We start from the raw sequence: 14,685 nt of genomic DNA, 5'->3' as shown, positions 1-14,685 counted from the left end.
CGCGCCCGCCGTGAGCGGGGAGGCCCGAATTCGGGCCTCTTTGGTTGGGGAGCGGGCCCAGGCCGCGCGGCCGGGGTCGGGAGGCGTGGCAGGTGGCCCTACAGCCTTCCTTGACCTCTGGGAAAGCTGACTTATTCCCATGGCTTTGCTTGTAGGGCTTTCTTAGGCCTCTTTGCCTGCTGCCTGGCAGCCGCGAGGTGGGCTGGAGTAACTGGGTAAAAGTGTGGAGTGGAATCGGGCCTGCTGGGTACCCCTAGCAGTAGGGAAGGATGGTGTTAGACCGAGGGGGAATGTTTAGGATTAGCGTTACAGTTTAGTATTTGAAAATCCAAAGAGTAGACTGGACCCTAGCTCCCTGAAGAGAAAGGGGAATGTACTAGAAGGAGAACACGCAGTGGTTGAGAAACTTGACAGTTACAGCACCTATTCTGGAGGAGAGTCATCCAGTTGGAGATGGACAGGGCGTTAAAAGCAGGAAAGCACCCGAAAACTCATCTAATGCATCTGTTTTTACAGGGGAGGCCTAGAGGTATGAAATGACTGGCCCAAGGTCATGCGATTAGTTTAATGATGGTGCTGGGATTATAGTTCAGGGATAGGCAGTGCAGTGGTTAACGTTAAGGCCCTGGCTCAAGTCTTTCATTGGTCATTTGTTGCTCTGTGAACTTCGGCAGTTTTCTTACCCTTTGTGCCCCCGTTCTTGTCAAGCGATGGGTATAATAATACCTGATGGATCTGTGAGGATTACATTCAGATATGTATACAATAAGGGAAGTCTTGACATTTAGTAACTGCCCTATAATTACTGCAATACATTATTATAATCTGAATGCCTTTGGACCAATACACTGCCATCCTAGTGAACTGGTTCAGTCCTGTTTCCCAGGACCTGAAGTCACAGTTATGGTGATGGAAGAAACTGGGCATTGTGTATTAACTGTTAGGTATGACACAAGTGATTGCTGGTTGAGGGAAGTTAAACTGAGCTTAATATTAAAAGATTGAGAGGACAAGATGAACTATAGTTAAGTCTTTTTACCTCTGATTTAGGAAATGGAATATTTTGCTTAATTTTTTAATTAGATTTTTTTAAGGGGGAAGAATTTTATTGATCTTTAAAATCATTCTGTATCTCAGTCTTTTCCCAATATTGTTTGAGGGTCATGAATAGAATCAACTGCCATGTTAATCAACTGTTGTACATTTGGTGTAATTATACTTAGAGCAGAGGTAAAGGACTATGTGGGAGTTCTTTGCATCAACCAGGGTGCACAGACAAGCCAGGTAACTGGGTCGTGAGAATGCCCGAGTGAACTGTGTGTGGGGTCAGTGTTGCACAACAGAAATGTTCTGACTTGGCCGCAGGTGGGTGTCAGCATTCCCCCACACCTTACTATCTTGACTCCACAGTTCATTTAGCGCATTATCTTCTCAGGGCCACAAGGGGTAAATGTTTTGACAAAAGTCGTTGCTGCCGTTTTGGCAATCACACTATTGCATCCTTGTAGTTAGAGTTCTCTTTGCCCTGGAAGACAGCTTAAGGGGATGAAGTGGCAGTTGGTGAGCATGAATTGCAGGCTCATGAAACTTGAATTGTGGGCCCAGTATGGTAGCTTTTTTTTTCTTTTTGAGGCGGAGTCTCGCTCTGTCACCCAGGCTGGAGTGCAGTGGCACGATCTTGGCTCACCGCAAGCTCTGCCTCCTGGGTTCACGCCATTCTCCTGCCTCACCCTACCGAGTAGCTGAGACTCCAGGCACCCACCACCACACCCGGCTAATTTTTTTGTATTTTTCAGTAGAGACGGAGTTTCACCGTGTTAGCCATGATGGTCACGATCTCCTGACCTCGTGAACCACCCGCCTCAGCCTCCCAGAGTGCTGGGATTACAGGCGTGAGCCACCACTGGTAGCTTTTGTCCTACTTTTGTTTCCGTAACTTTAGGAATACGAAGTCTGCTGGGTTCTTCACCTTTAGGGGGCAATTGGGAGGGGCAGATAAAACGGTGAACATGGAACTAGTTTAAAAAGTGTAATGAATTGGCTGGGCACGGTGGCTCTCACGCCTGTAGTTCGAGCACTTTGGGAGGCTAAGGTGGGCAGATTACTTGAGGCCAGGAGTTGGTGACCAGCTTCGCCAACATGGTGAAACCCTGTCTCTACTAAAAATACAGAAAAAAATTAACCTCTAGCTACTCTGGAGGCTGAGGCAGGAGAATCACTGAACCTGAAAGGCGGAGGTTGCAGTGAGTGGAGATGGTGCCATTGCACTCCAGCCTGGGTGACAGAGTGAGACTCCATCTCAGAAAAAAAAAAAAAAAAGTGTAATGAACTGTGGAAATAGAATACATAGTTCATAATAACTCCTAGGAAATAATGAAAGTACCTAAACACAGTTATAGCCTATATAGCTTATGGTGAAACTTGTCAGGAAAGTCCTGGTTGAATTCTTTGTTACTGCAACAGATGTACTTTTTTTTTTTTTTTTTTTGAGACTGAGTCTCCCTCTGTCACCCATGCTGGAGTGCAGTGGTGTGATCTTGGCTCACTGCAACCGCCGCTTCCCGGGTTCAAACAATTCTCCTGCTTCAACCTCCCAAGTAGCTGGTACTACAGGCACATGCCGCCACGCCCGGCCCATTTTTTTGTATTTTAGTAGAGATGGGGTTTCACTGGGTTGTCCAGGCCGGTTGCGAACTCCTGAGCTCAGGCAGTCCGCCTGCGTCGGTCCCCCAAAGTGCTGGGATTACAGGTGTGAGCCACTGCGCCCAGCCCTACTTTTTTTTTTTTAGAGACAGGGTCTTGCTCTGTCATCAGGCTGGAGTGCAGTGGTGTGATTATTGCTCACTGCAGTCTTAAACTCCTGCGCTTATTGATTCAAGTGATCTTCCTGCCTCAGCCTCCTGAGTAGCTGGAACTACAGGCGGATGACACTACTCTTAGCTAATTTTTTTTTTTTTTAATTTTTCATAGATACTTCACTTTGTTGCCCAGGCTGGTCAAGCTATCATCCTGCTTCCTCCGACTCCCAGAGTTCTGGGATTACAGGTGCGAGCCCCCATGCCAACCAGGAGACCAGAAATTAAGCTCAGCTTTCTCTCCCTTCTTCTCTCCCTCCCTCCCTTTCTTTCTTCCTTCTTTTTTAAAACTTTGTGGTATCTGTTTGTGAATTGCTTATTTTACTTAGCATATTGTCTTCAAGGGTTCATCCATGTTATAGCCGGTGATGGGATTTCCTTCCTTTTTGAGGTTGAATAGTATTCCGTTGTATACCTGTACCACATTTGGTTTACTCATTCATCCATTGATGGACATTTGGGTTGCTTCTGACTCTTGGCTGTTGTGAGTAGTACTGCTATAAACACGGGTCTGCAAATATCTCTGAAACTCTGCTTTCTTTTTCTGTTTATTTGTTTGTTTGAGACAGTCTTACTCTGTTGCCCAGGCTTGAATGCAGTGGTGCCATCACAGCTGACTTTTTTATTTTTTTGAGACAGTCTCACTCTGTCGCCCAGGCCCAGTGCAGTGGCATGATCTCAACTCACACTGCAAACTCCACTTCGTGGGTTAAAGCAATTCTCCTGCCTCAGCCTCCTGAGTAGCTGGCCACCACGTCCACCTAATTTTGTATTTTTAGTAGAGTCAGGGTTCCTCCATGTTGGTCAGGCTGGTCTTGAACTCCCGACCTCAGGTGATCCACCTGCCTCGGCCTCCCAAAGTGCTGTGATTACAGGTGTGAGCCACCACGCCCAGCCTGCCCAGCTAATTTTTGTATTTTAGTAGAGATAGGGTTTTGCCATGTTGGCCAGGCTGGTCTTGAATTCCTGACCTCAGGTGATCAGCCTGCCTTCGTCTCCCAAAGTGCTGGGATTATTGGCGTGAGCCACTGCGCCTGGCGTATTTCTTATTTTTATTTTTATTTTTTGAGGAGGTGGAGTCTCTCTCTATGGCCCAGGCTGGAGTGCAGTGGCGCCATCTCGGGTCACTGCAACCTCCGCCTCCCAGGTTCAAGCGATTCTCCTCTCTCAGCCTCCTGAGCAGCTGCGGCTACAGATGTGCACCACCACGCTTGGCTAATTTTTTGTATTTTAGTAGAAAGGGACTTTCACCATGTTTCCCTAGCTGGTCTCAAACTCCTGAGCTCAGGCAGTCTACCAGCCTCCCAAAGTGCTAGGATTACAAGCATGAGCCACCCCACCCTGCCCAACGGCTCACTTTAGCTTCAACCTCTCAGGCTCAAGCTTCTCCTACTTTAGCCTCCTGAGTAGCTGGGACAACAGGTGTGTGTGCTACCATGTCTGGGTGAAGTTTTCTTTTTTTGATTTTTTGTAGAGACAGGATCGTGGTTTTTGTTTTGTTTTGTTTTGTTTTGGTAGAGACGGGGTCAGGCTGTGTTTATGTTGGCCAGGCTGGGAAATAAGGTCTTAATCGAGGGAGTTGAAGATTCTTGGGGGAATGGCACATAGAGCAGCTGTGGAGGGAGAGGGTGCTGATTGCTAGCTAAAGACTTAGACATTTTTGCAGACATGGACTCATGATAGTTTTTGGGTGATGAGTCTGTCTTGTTGTAGGATAGCTTGAAAGAGGAGGAAGAAACTAGAGGCCATAGTAATATAAGGTAACATTTAAGTATCCTGATGTCAGTAATGGAGAAGAATGAAAGACTAGGATTGATCGGGTGACTGTGTGGGCAGAGGATGTGAGGAGAAAAGGACATCTTGTGTGTGTGTGTGTGCACATTTCTAGTTGTATATCTTCTACTTGTTTTCTCCCCCACCTTTTAGCTGTGCTTTCTCAGGGCCAAAAATGAAAATTTCCCTGTTACCAACCACATCATCTTGTGCATCTGTGTAGCTCAGTTTTTATTTCTTTAGATCTGTGGTCCTTGGAAAGAGAGCCCACTACCACCCAAGACACGTCTAATATAATACACAGGGCACTTACGTGGTTAGAAAATAAGAGATAAAAGTAGCTTGTTGGCCAGGCACAGTGGCTCACTCCTGTAATCCTAGCACTTTGGGAGGCCGAAGCGGGCAGATCACGAGGTCAAGAGATTGAGACCATCCTGGCCAACATGGTGAAAACCCGTCTATGCTAAAAATACAAAAATTAGCTGAGTGTGGTGGCACACACCTGTACACCTGTAATCCCAGCTACTTGGGAGGCTGAGGTAGGAGAATCACTTGAACCCAGGAGATGGAGGTTGCAGTGAGCCGAGATAGCGCCAATGTACTCTAGCCTGGTGATAGAGTAAGACTCCATCTCAAAAAAAAAAAAAAGTAGCTTGTTTTGTCTAGGTGCAGTGGCTCACGCCTGTAATCCTAGCCCTTTGGGAGGCTGAGGCAGGCAGATCACCTGAGGTCAGGAGTTTGAGACCAGCCTGGCCAACATGGCGAAACCCCGTCTCTACTAAAAGGACAAAAATTAGCCAGGCGTGGTGGCGGGTGCCTGTAATCCCAGCTACTCAGGAGGCTGAGGTGGGAGAATTGCTTGAACCTGGGAGGCGGAGGTTGCAGTGAGCTGAGATGGTGCCACTGCACTCCAGCCTGGGCGACGGAGGGAGAATCCATCACAAAATAAATAAATAAAGTAAATATATGAATTTTAAAAGTAGCTTGTTCTTAGTTTAATATTCTTGTTGAATTCTAAAACACTAATTTGAAAACATGTCTATTGATGGTATTTGAGCAACAGTATCCATATTAAACCTTTAATGTGAGAGGAATTATTTTCTGTGTTTTTTATTTTTTTTTTTTGAGATGGAGTCTTGTTCTGTCACCCAGGCTAGAGTGTAGTGGCACGATCTTGGCTCACTGCAGGCTCTGCCTCCTGGGTTCAAGCAATTCTCCTGCCTTAACCTCCCAAGTAGCTGAGACTACAGGCACCCACCATCGCGCCCAGCTAATTTTTGTATTTTTAGTAGAGACAGAGTTTCGCCATGTTGGCCAGGCTGGTCTTGAACTCCTGACCTAGTGATCCACCTGCCTTGGCCTCCCAAAGTGCTGGGATTACAGGTGTGGGCCACGGCGCCCAGCCATCTCTGTTATTTCATTGTAATGTTTTAACAGGTACCCGTTGTAAATTAGTGTAGGAAAGGGCTTTTGTCTGTTGTAAAACACTTTACAAATGCAAAAGTTTGTTGGAAATTGTATTTGAATGCCTCACATCTGTGTAACCAATCCTCTCTATATGAGGATGGTTGTGTATGTTTCAGTTTTATTTTGAAATTTTCTAGAAATGGAATCTTCTAACTGATTTTAGGGAAACCCTTTATCCTCTCTAGGCTGTCTTTCCTTATCTATAGATAAGGAAATAATAAGTTCTTTTTAGCTCTGTGATTTGAAAGCTTTAATTTTATTTTATTTTGTTTTTTTTTTTTATTTATTTTTTTTTTTTGAGACGGAGTCTCGCTCTGTAGCCCAGGCTGGAGTGCAGTGGCCGGATCTCAGCTCACTGCAAGCTCCGCCTCCCGGGTTCACGCCATGCTCCGGCCTCAGCCTCCCGAGTAGCTGGGACTACAGGCGCTGCCACCTCGCCCGGCTATTTTTTGTATTTCTTAGTAGAGTCGGGGTTTCACCGTGTTAGCCAGGATGGTCTCGATCTCCTGACCTCGTGATCCGCCCATCTCGGCCTCCCAAAGTGCTGGGATTACAGGCTTGAGCCACCGCGCCCGGCCGAAAGCTTTAATTTTAAATGAGAGAGAGGTAGTGGTCTTTATGAAGTTTGATAAGTGGCAATACATTTACCTGATTTTGCTCTTTCTATGTGTAGATCATGGAAGGGAAGTGGTTGCTGTGTATGTTACTGGTACTTGGAACTGTTATTGTTGAGGCTCATGATGGACATGATGATGATGTGATTGATATTGAGGATGACCTTGACGATGTCATTGAAGAGGTAGAAGACTCAAAACCAGATACCACTGCTCCTCCTTCATCTCCCAAGGTTTGAAATGGTCTTTGAATCTATTCCTTTTACCTCTTGAGATGATAAAATTTTGAAGATAGCCAGGTGCAGAGACATGTAGTCTCAACTACTCAGGAGGCCTAGGACAGGAGTGTGAGTCCAGCCAGAGCAACACAGGGAGATACCATATCTAATAAAATATAAAAGAAAAACATCGTGAAGATAAATTTGGAACATTTTCAAAGGCAAAGCAAAATTTGCTAAAATACTTACTGATCTCTCTGGCAGCCTTTGTTATATCTTGCTAGAGGCCAATTATATGGGTTGAATTTGAAGGCTAGCTATGAAATTTTTGTGACAGTTGAAAGCAGACCAGGATAAATGATTCTAGGTAAAAAGGCATGTTGCTGAAAATTTAAATTTTTAGTTCATTTATATATTTAACACAGGTCACCTACAAAGCTCCAGTTCCAACAGGGGAAGTATATTTTGCTGATTCTTTTGACAGAGGAACTCTGTCAGGGTAAGTGTTTTCCAGAGAAATATATCTTAGAGGCAAACATTATGTAAATAAGATGGGATAGTGGATTCCTTTTTGGATAGCATCTTATATAGTGAAATGTCTAACTTTATTTTATTTTATTTATTTATTTTTTGAGACGGAATTTCGCTCTTTTGCCCGGGCTGGGGTGCAATGGCGTGATCTCAGCTCACCACAACCTCCACCTCTTGGGTTCAAGTGATTCTCCTGCCTCAGCCTCCGAGGTAGCTGGGAGTATAGGCATGTGCCACCATGCTAGCTAATTTTTGTGTTTTTTTTTTTTTTTAGTAGAGATGGGGTTTTAACATGTTGGCCAGGCTGGTCTTGAACTCCTGATCGCAGGTGATCCACCTGCCTCAGCCTCCCAAATTGTTGGGATTACAGGCGGGAGCCACTGCACCTGGCTTGAAATTTCTAACTTTAATATCTTCAGTGTTAACATCCATGTAGGAAAATAGTCCTTTGGAATTTGTGGTTTTTACTTCCACTCCTTTCCCTCCCCCACTCTACCCTATATTTTGTTCTTTGATTGAGGAAAAAAAAATCTTCTCTTGATCTTGAAACATCAGTGGAATTATCTCTTAGGTTTGGTACTTTTTCATATAGGTTTGTGAGTTGAAGATAATATATTATCATTAGTTGTGTGACAGATTTAAAGGTTGGAAGTAGAGTGGTTAAATAGGCTAAGAGCAGAATAAGTCTTATTTTTATGAGTATTTACATAATTTTCCCTCGCAAGACAACTGTCATTTTTAAGACTGATTTTGGGATTTGTGTTACTTACAGGTGGATTTTATCCAAAGCCAAGAAAGATGATACCGATGATGAAATTGCCAAATATGATGGTGAGAATTCCATTTGGTTTAGATATAATAGCAGATAGAGGTTTGACATGTTGTCTCCATGGCATTTCCTAAGACTAGTTTAAAAGGAAATCGTAAGCTTTAAGATTTTTCCGGCCGGGCGCAGTGGCTCACGTCTGTAATCCCAGCACTTTGGGAAGCCAAGGCAGGTGGATCACGAGATCAGGAGATCGAGACCATCCTGGCTGACACAGTGAAACCCCGTCTCTACTAAAAATACAAAAAATAAGCCGGGTGTGGTGGCGTGTGCCTGTAGTGCTAGCTGCTGGGGAGGCTGAGGCAGGAGAATGGTGTGAACCTGGGCGGCAGAGCTTGCAGTGAGCCAGGATCACACCACTGCACTCCAACCTGGGCGACAGAGAGACTCCATCTCAAAAAAAAAAAAAAAAAAGAGGCTGGGCATGGTGGTTCATGCCTATAATCCCAGCACTTTGGGAGGCCGAGGCGGGCGGATCAGGAGGTCAGGAAATCGAGACCATCCTGGCTAACACGGTGAAACCCCGTCTTTACTAAAAATGCAAAAATATTAGCCAGGCGTGTTGGCGGGCGCCTGTAGTCCCACCAACTTGGGAGGCTGAGGCAGGAGAATGGTGTGAACCCAGGAGGCAGAGCTTGCAGTGAGCAGAGATCGAGCCATTGCACTCCAGCCTGGACAACAGAGCGAGATTCCGTCTCAAAAAAAAAAAAAGATTTTTCCATGAAAGTTTTGCCACCTTTGTGCGTTGCCTAATGTTTCTTTTCTTTTATTTTATTTAAGGTTCAGGGGTGCATGTGTAGCCTTATATTTAATAGGATTAGATCTGTTTAATCACCCGTGCTGCTGAATGTTGGAAATAAGTTATTTCAAGACAGTATAATATACTACAGTTTTATAAAACCATATCCTAATAATATTTGCCAAATAAAGTATGTTTATTTATTTATTTACTTTCTTGAGACGGAGTCTCACTCTTGCTGCCCAGGCTGCTGGAATAGAGTGGCGCGATCTTGGCTCACTGCAACCTCTGTTTCTTGGATTCAAGCGATTCTCCTGCCTCAGCCTACTGAGTAGCTGGGATTACAGGTGCCCATCACCAAGCCCGGCTAATTTTTGTGTTTTTATTAGCAATGGGGTTTCACCATGTTGGCCAGGCTGGTCTTGAAGTCCTGACCTCGAGTGATCCGCCTGCCCTCAGCCTCCCTAAGTGCTAGGATTACAGGTGTGAGCCACCATGGCTGCCCCAGTATAATATATTTATGCAACTAGGAGTTTTGTTTTGTTTTGTTTTGTTTTTTTTTTGGTGTTTGTAGGACCTTCAGAGGTAGAGTTAAGGAATAGAACTTTTTTGTTTTGTCTTGTAGGAAAGTGGGAGGTAGATGAAATGAAGGAATCAAAGCTTCCAGGTGATAAAGGACTTGTATTGATGTCTCGGGCCAAGCATCATGCCATCTCCGCTAAACTGAACAAGCCCTTCCTATTTGACACCAAGCCTCTCATTGTTCAGTAAGTGAAATGCTTGTTGGATAAAAGCTTTCTACAAAGGGTAATCTCAGAAGACATTATACAACTTTTATTCTATGTTAAAAAATTATGAGATTATATAACTTGTGGTAGGGATTTTTGGGTGAATTTAAACACCTTGTAATAGTTTTTCTTGCCTCATAAATTACTTTGAAACAAACTGGTTACTCATTTTCCTGACTGTAAATAACTTGTAGATTTTGCAGAACAAACTTACTGGAAATCTGCATTAATGTTCAATTTAATTTTATTTATTTTTGTGGGATTTGATAGCTATTCAAAAACAATAGAAGATGGAATCCTTTGTAAGGGGAAACATTTGACCTGTGATAAAACATGACCAAGATGAGGGAGAGAGGAAATACATTAAGAGAGTTTTGATCTTTCAAAATGCCCTACGGTTTTCTGCCTTTCTCTCTGATATTAGGTACGAGGTTAATTTCCAAAATGGAATAGAATGTGGTGGTGCTTATGTGAAACTGCTTTCTAAAACACCAGAGCTCAACCTGGTATGTAATTCCCATTTCTGGAATGTAGCTGGACACCCACTATTACCTTGTAAGAATTTTGTAATTTGCGCCAGGTGCAGTGGCTCACACCTGTAATCCCAGCACTTTGGGAAGCCAAGGCAGGCGGGTCACGAGGTCAGGAGATTGAGACCATCCTGGCTAACATAGTGAAACCCCGTCTCTACTAAAAATACAAAAAATTAGCCAGGCGTGGTGGCGGCACCTGTAGTCCCAGCCACTCGGGAGGCTGAGGCAGGAGAATGCCGTGAACCCAGGAGGTGGAGCTTGCAGTGAGCCTAGATTGCACCACTGCACTCTAGCCTGGGCGACAGAGTGAGACTCCATCTCAAAAAAAAAAGAATTTTGTAATACTTGTGAAAATAAAGGCTTCCTCCTGCTGTTTAACTCTTTTGATAAGTTGGGAATATTGACTTTGACACTAATGTGCTTTTTATTCGAAGTGTAAATTACAAAGTTGTTACCAACTGTTTTTATCTGAATTTCTGGTTTTGCTTCTGTGTAAGTTTTAGTTTTAGCAAGCTTATTTCTTTGTTTTACGAGGAAGCAGTAACTGTCTAGATGCGTGCATTACTTTTCTTAGGCACTTAAATGTTATTTTAAATTTACTGATGATTGCTTGTTATTCCTTTTCACTAAACAAACTTGTAGTTAGCTTTTCCTGTAACTGTCATTAATGTATTTGGAATTTTATGAGAGGAATTACCATACACTTTTGAAATGTTGCTTTTGAACACTTTGACTACAGTGACTTCAAATACTCCTTTTTTGTTTCTGAAGGATCAGTTCCACGACAAGACCCCGTATACGATTATGTTTGGTCCAGATAAATGTGGAGAGGACTATAAACTGCACTTCATCTTCCGACACAAAAACCCCAAAACGGGTATTTATGAAGAAAAACATGCTAAGAGGCCAGATGCAGATCTGAAGACTTATTTTACTGATAAGAAAACACATCTTTACACACTAAGTAAGAAAAACCATTAGTTTGGGGGCTTATGGTATTACATATTTATCGTCCATTTACTTTAAAGATTGTATATCTGGCTGGGCACTGTGGCTCACACCTGTAATCCCAGCACTTCGGCAGGCTGAGACAGGCAGATCACCTGAGATCAGGAATTTGAGAACAGTCTGGCCAAACTGTTGAAACTCCATCTCTGCTAAAAATACAAATATTAGCCAGGCGTGGTGGCACACGCCTGTAACTCCAGCTACTTGGGAGGCTGAGGCAAGAGAATTGCTTGAACCTGGGAGGGAGCCAAGATCATTGTGCCACAGCACTCCAGCCTAGGCAACAGTGAGACACCATCTCAAAAAAAAAAAAGATTGTAAATCTTACCCCAGCCTCCAAATAAGAACAATCTCAGCCTGGTATGGTTGCTCATGCCTGTAATACTAGCACTTTGGGAGGCTGAGGCGGGCGGATCACTTGAGGTCAGGCATTCGAGACCAGCGTAGCCAACATGGTAAAACCCCGTTTCTACTAAAACTACCAAAATTAGCTGGGCGTGGTGTCAAGTAGCTGTTGTAATCCTAGCTACTCAGGAGGCTGAGGCAGCAGAATTACATTAACCCAGGAGGCAGAGGTTGCAGTGAGTCGAGATCGTATCACTGCCCTCCAGCCTGGGAGGCAGAGGAAGATTCTGTCACCCTTCACTAAAGAAAATAATCTCTTTAATATCTTAGTTGGGAAATGACCTTAATTTGTCAGCATTAAAAGAAGCTTCTTGGCCAGGTATGGTGGCCCACACCTGTAATCCTAACACTTCGGGGGCTGAGTCGGATGGATTGCTTGAGTCCAGGAGTTCCAAACCAGCCTGGCAACATAGAGAGACCTTGTCTCTACAAAATATTAAGAAATTAAATGAGTACAGTAGCATGTGCCTGTAGTTTCAGCTACTCAGGAGGCTGAGGTAGGAGGATTGCTTGAGTCCAGGAAGTCAAGACCGTAGTGAGCCATAATCTTGCCACAGCACCGTAGCCTGGGTGAGAGATGCTGTCTCAAACAAAAAAACACACACAAAAAAACTTCTTTTCCGCAAGAATTGAGGTTCGAGATAATTTTAAGAATAGGTATTTTTGGCCGGGCACGGTGGCTCATGGCTATAATCCCAGCACTGTGGGCATCCAAGGTAGGCAGATCACCTGAGGTCAGGAGTTTGAGACCAGCCTGGCCGACATGGTGAAGCCCTTTCTCTATGAAAAATACAAAAATTAGCCGGGCGTGGTGGAGGGTGCCTATAATCCAGCTACTCAGGTGGCTGAGGCAGGAGAATGGCTTGAACCCTGGAAGTGGAGGTTTCAGTGAGCCGAGATTGCGACAGCGCACTCCAGCCTGGGCGACAGTAAGACTCTGTCTCAAAAAAAAAAAAAAATTGGTGTTTTTTGCTGGACATGGTGGCTCACGCCTGTAATCCCAGCACATTGGGAGACGGAAGCGAGCAGATCACTTGAGGTCAGGTATTCAAGACCAGCCTGGCCAATATGGTGAAACCTTGTTTCTACTGAAAATACAAAAACTAGCCAGGTGGAGTGGAGGGTGCCTATAATCCCAGCTACTCGGGAGGCTGAGGCAGGAGAATCACTTGAACCCGGGAGGCAGAGGTGGTGGTGAGCCAGGGTCATGCCGTTGCACTCCAGCCTGGGCGACACAGTGAGACTCCGTCCCCCACCCACCCCCCAAAAACAAGGTATTTTTTTTTTTTGTATCCTATAAAGAGCTTTTCTGATCTACCTAATTTCTTCCTTTTTTGTTGGTGGTGTTGTTGAGAGATGTTGAATAATAGAATAAGTTATACATATAATTATACATAAATCCAATGAAAACAGGTTTTCAGAAGTAACTTATAGTTGAACTTCTTTGGATGCTCTAATACCTGGACAATTGACAATTGAGTTGAATCATTTTGATACAGGTTTATTTTGGTTTGGTTATTGAAGCTTTTCCTGCTAGTTTGAGATCATAAATAGGCATGCCTCTTTCTGAAGAATATAATAACCTTTTTTCCTTTCTTTCTTTTTTTTTTTTTTGAGATAGAGTTTCACTCTTGTTGCCCAGGCTGGAGTGCAATTGCGTGATCTCGGCTCACCACAACCTCTGCCTCTTGTGTTCAAGCGATTCTCTTGACTCAGTCTCCCAAGTGGCTGGGATTACAGGCATGTGCCACCACGCCTGGCTAATTATTTATTTATTTTTAGTAGAGATGGGTTTTCTCCATGTTAGTCAGGCTGGTCTCAAACTCCTGACCTCAGGTGATCGCCCGCCTCAGCCTCCCAAAGTGCTGGGTTACAGGCATGAGCCACTGCACCCAGACTACCTTTTTAATTTTTTTGAGGCGGAGTGTTGCTCTGTCACCCAGGCTGGAGCACGGTGGCGTGATCTTGGCCTACTGCAACCTCTGCCTCCCGGGTTCCAGTGATTCTCATGCCTCAGCCTCCTGAGTAGCTGGGATTACAAGCTTGTGCCACCATGCCCAGCTAATTTTTCTATTTTTAGTAGAGACCGGGTTTCACCATGTTGGCCAGGCTGGTCTTGGACTCCTGACCTCAAGTGATCTGCCCGCCTCAGCCCCCGAAAGTGCTGGGATTACAGGTGTGAGTGACTGTACCCAGCCTAGAATATAATAACCTTTTTTCTTTTTTTTTTTTTGTGACAGAGTCTTGCTTTGTTGCCCAGGCTGTAGTGCAGTGACACCATCTTGGCTCACTGCAGCCTCTGCCTCCTGGGTTCCAGCGATTCTCTCATCTCAGCCTCCCTGGTAGCTGCGATTACAGGCACACACCATCATGCCCAACTCATTTTTGTATTTTTAGTAGACAGGGTTTCAGGGTTTCACGTTGTTGGCCAGGCTGGTCTTGAACTCTTGATCTCAGTTGATCCGCCCACCTCGACCTCCCAAAGTGCTAGGATTACAGGTGTGAGCCACTGTGCCCGGCCTAACCTTTTTTTGTTATTTCCAAAAGTAATACATATTTAAGGTATAGAAATTCAGAAGCCATAAATAAGCAAGAAGAAAACACTTCAAGCGAGGGAGAGGGTTGAAGACAAGTTGGTTAATTGGTACAGAAATACAATGAGGTAGAAGGAATAAATTCTAATATTTGATAGTACATTAGGGAAATTATAGTTAGAACAATTTATGGTATATTTCAGAATAGCTGGAAGAGAATTGTAATGTTCCCAATACAAAGAAAAAGTAAATGGAGTCAGGTGCAGTGGTTCAAGCCTATAATCCCTGCACTTTTGGGAGGCTGAGGTGGGAGGATCACTTGAGGCCAGGCGTTCTAGACTAGCCTGGGCAGCATAGTAAGACCCTGTTCCTACAAAAAAACAATTATTCAGGC

General features: G+C 44.3%; 1 protein-coding gene across 7 annotated transcripts in view; it reads left to right on the top strand.

The window, feature by feature from the left end:
* The window catches only part of LOC105484086 (calnexin), a 32,464-nt gene that overhangs the window by 812 nt on the left and 16,967 nt on the right, over positions 1 to 14,685 (top strand). For 4 of the 7 annotated variants that reach the window (XM_071097997.1, XM_071098002.1, XM_071098000.1 and 1 more), the window contains exons 2-7: positions 6,769 to 6,942; positions 7,353 to 7,426; positions 8,231 to 8,289; positions 9,649 to 9,790; positions 10,236 to 10,317; positions 11,116 to 11,308. In XM_071097997.1, coding sequence (XP_070954098.1) covers positions 6,769 to 6,942; positions 7,353 to 7,426; positions 8,231 to 8,289; positions 9,649 to 9,790; positions 10,236 to 10,317; positions 11,116 to 11,308 — 724 coding nt within the window. Of the gene's footprint in view, positions 1 to 507; positions 530 to 2,970; positions 3,046 to 6,768; positions 6,943 to 7,352; positions 7,427 to 8,230; positions 8,290 to 9,648; positions 9,791 to 10,235; positions 10,318 to 11,115; positions 11,309 to 14,685 lie in introns of those variants that run through there. The other 3 variants (XM_071097996.1, XM_071097999.1, XM_071098001.1) reach the window with 2 other exon arrangements.

Source organism: Macaca nemestrina, chromosome 6 (assembly GCF_043159975.1).
Source record: "Macaca nemestrina isolate mMacNem1 chromosome 6, mMacNem.hap1, whole genome shotgun sequence".
Taxonomy (NCBI): Eukaryota; Metazoa; Chordata; class Mammalia; order Primates; family Cercopithecidae; genus Macaca; species Macaca nemestrina.
This window is presented reverse-complemented; position numbering and strand designations above follow the sequence as displayed.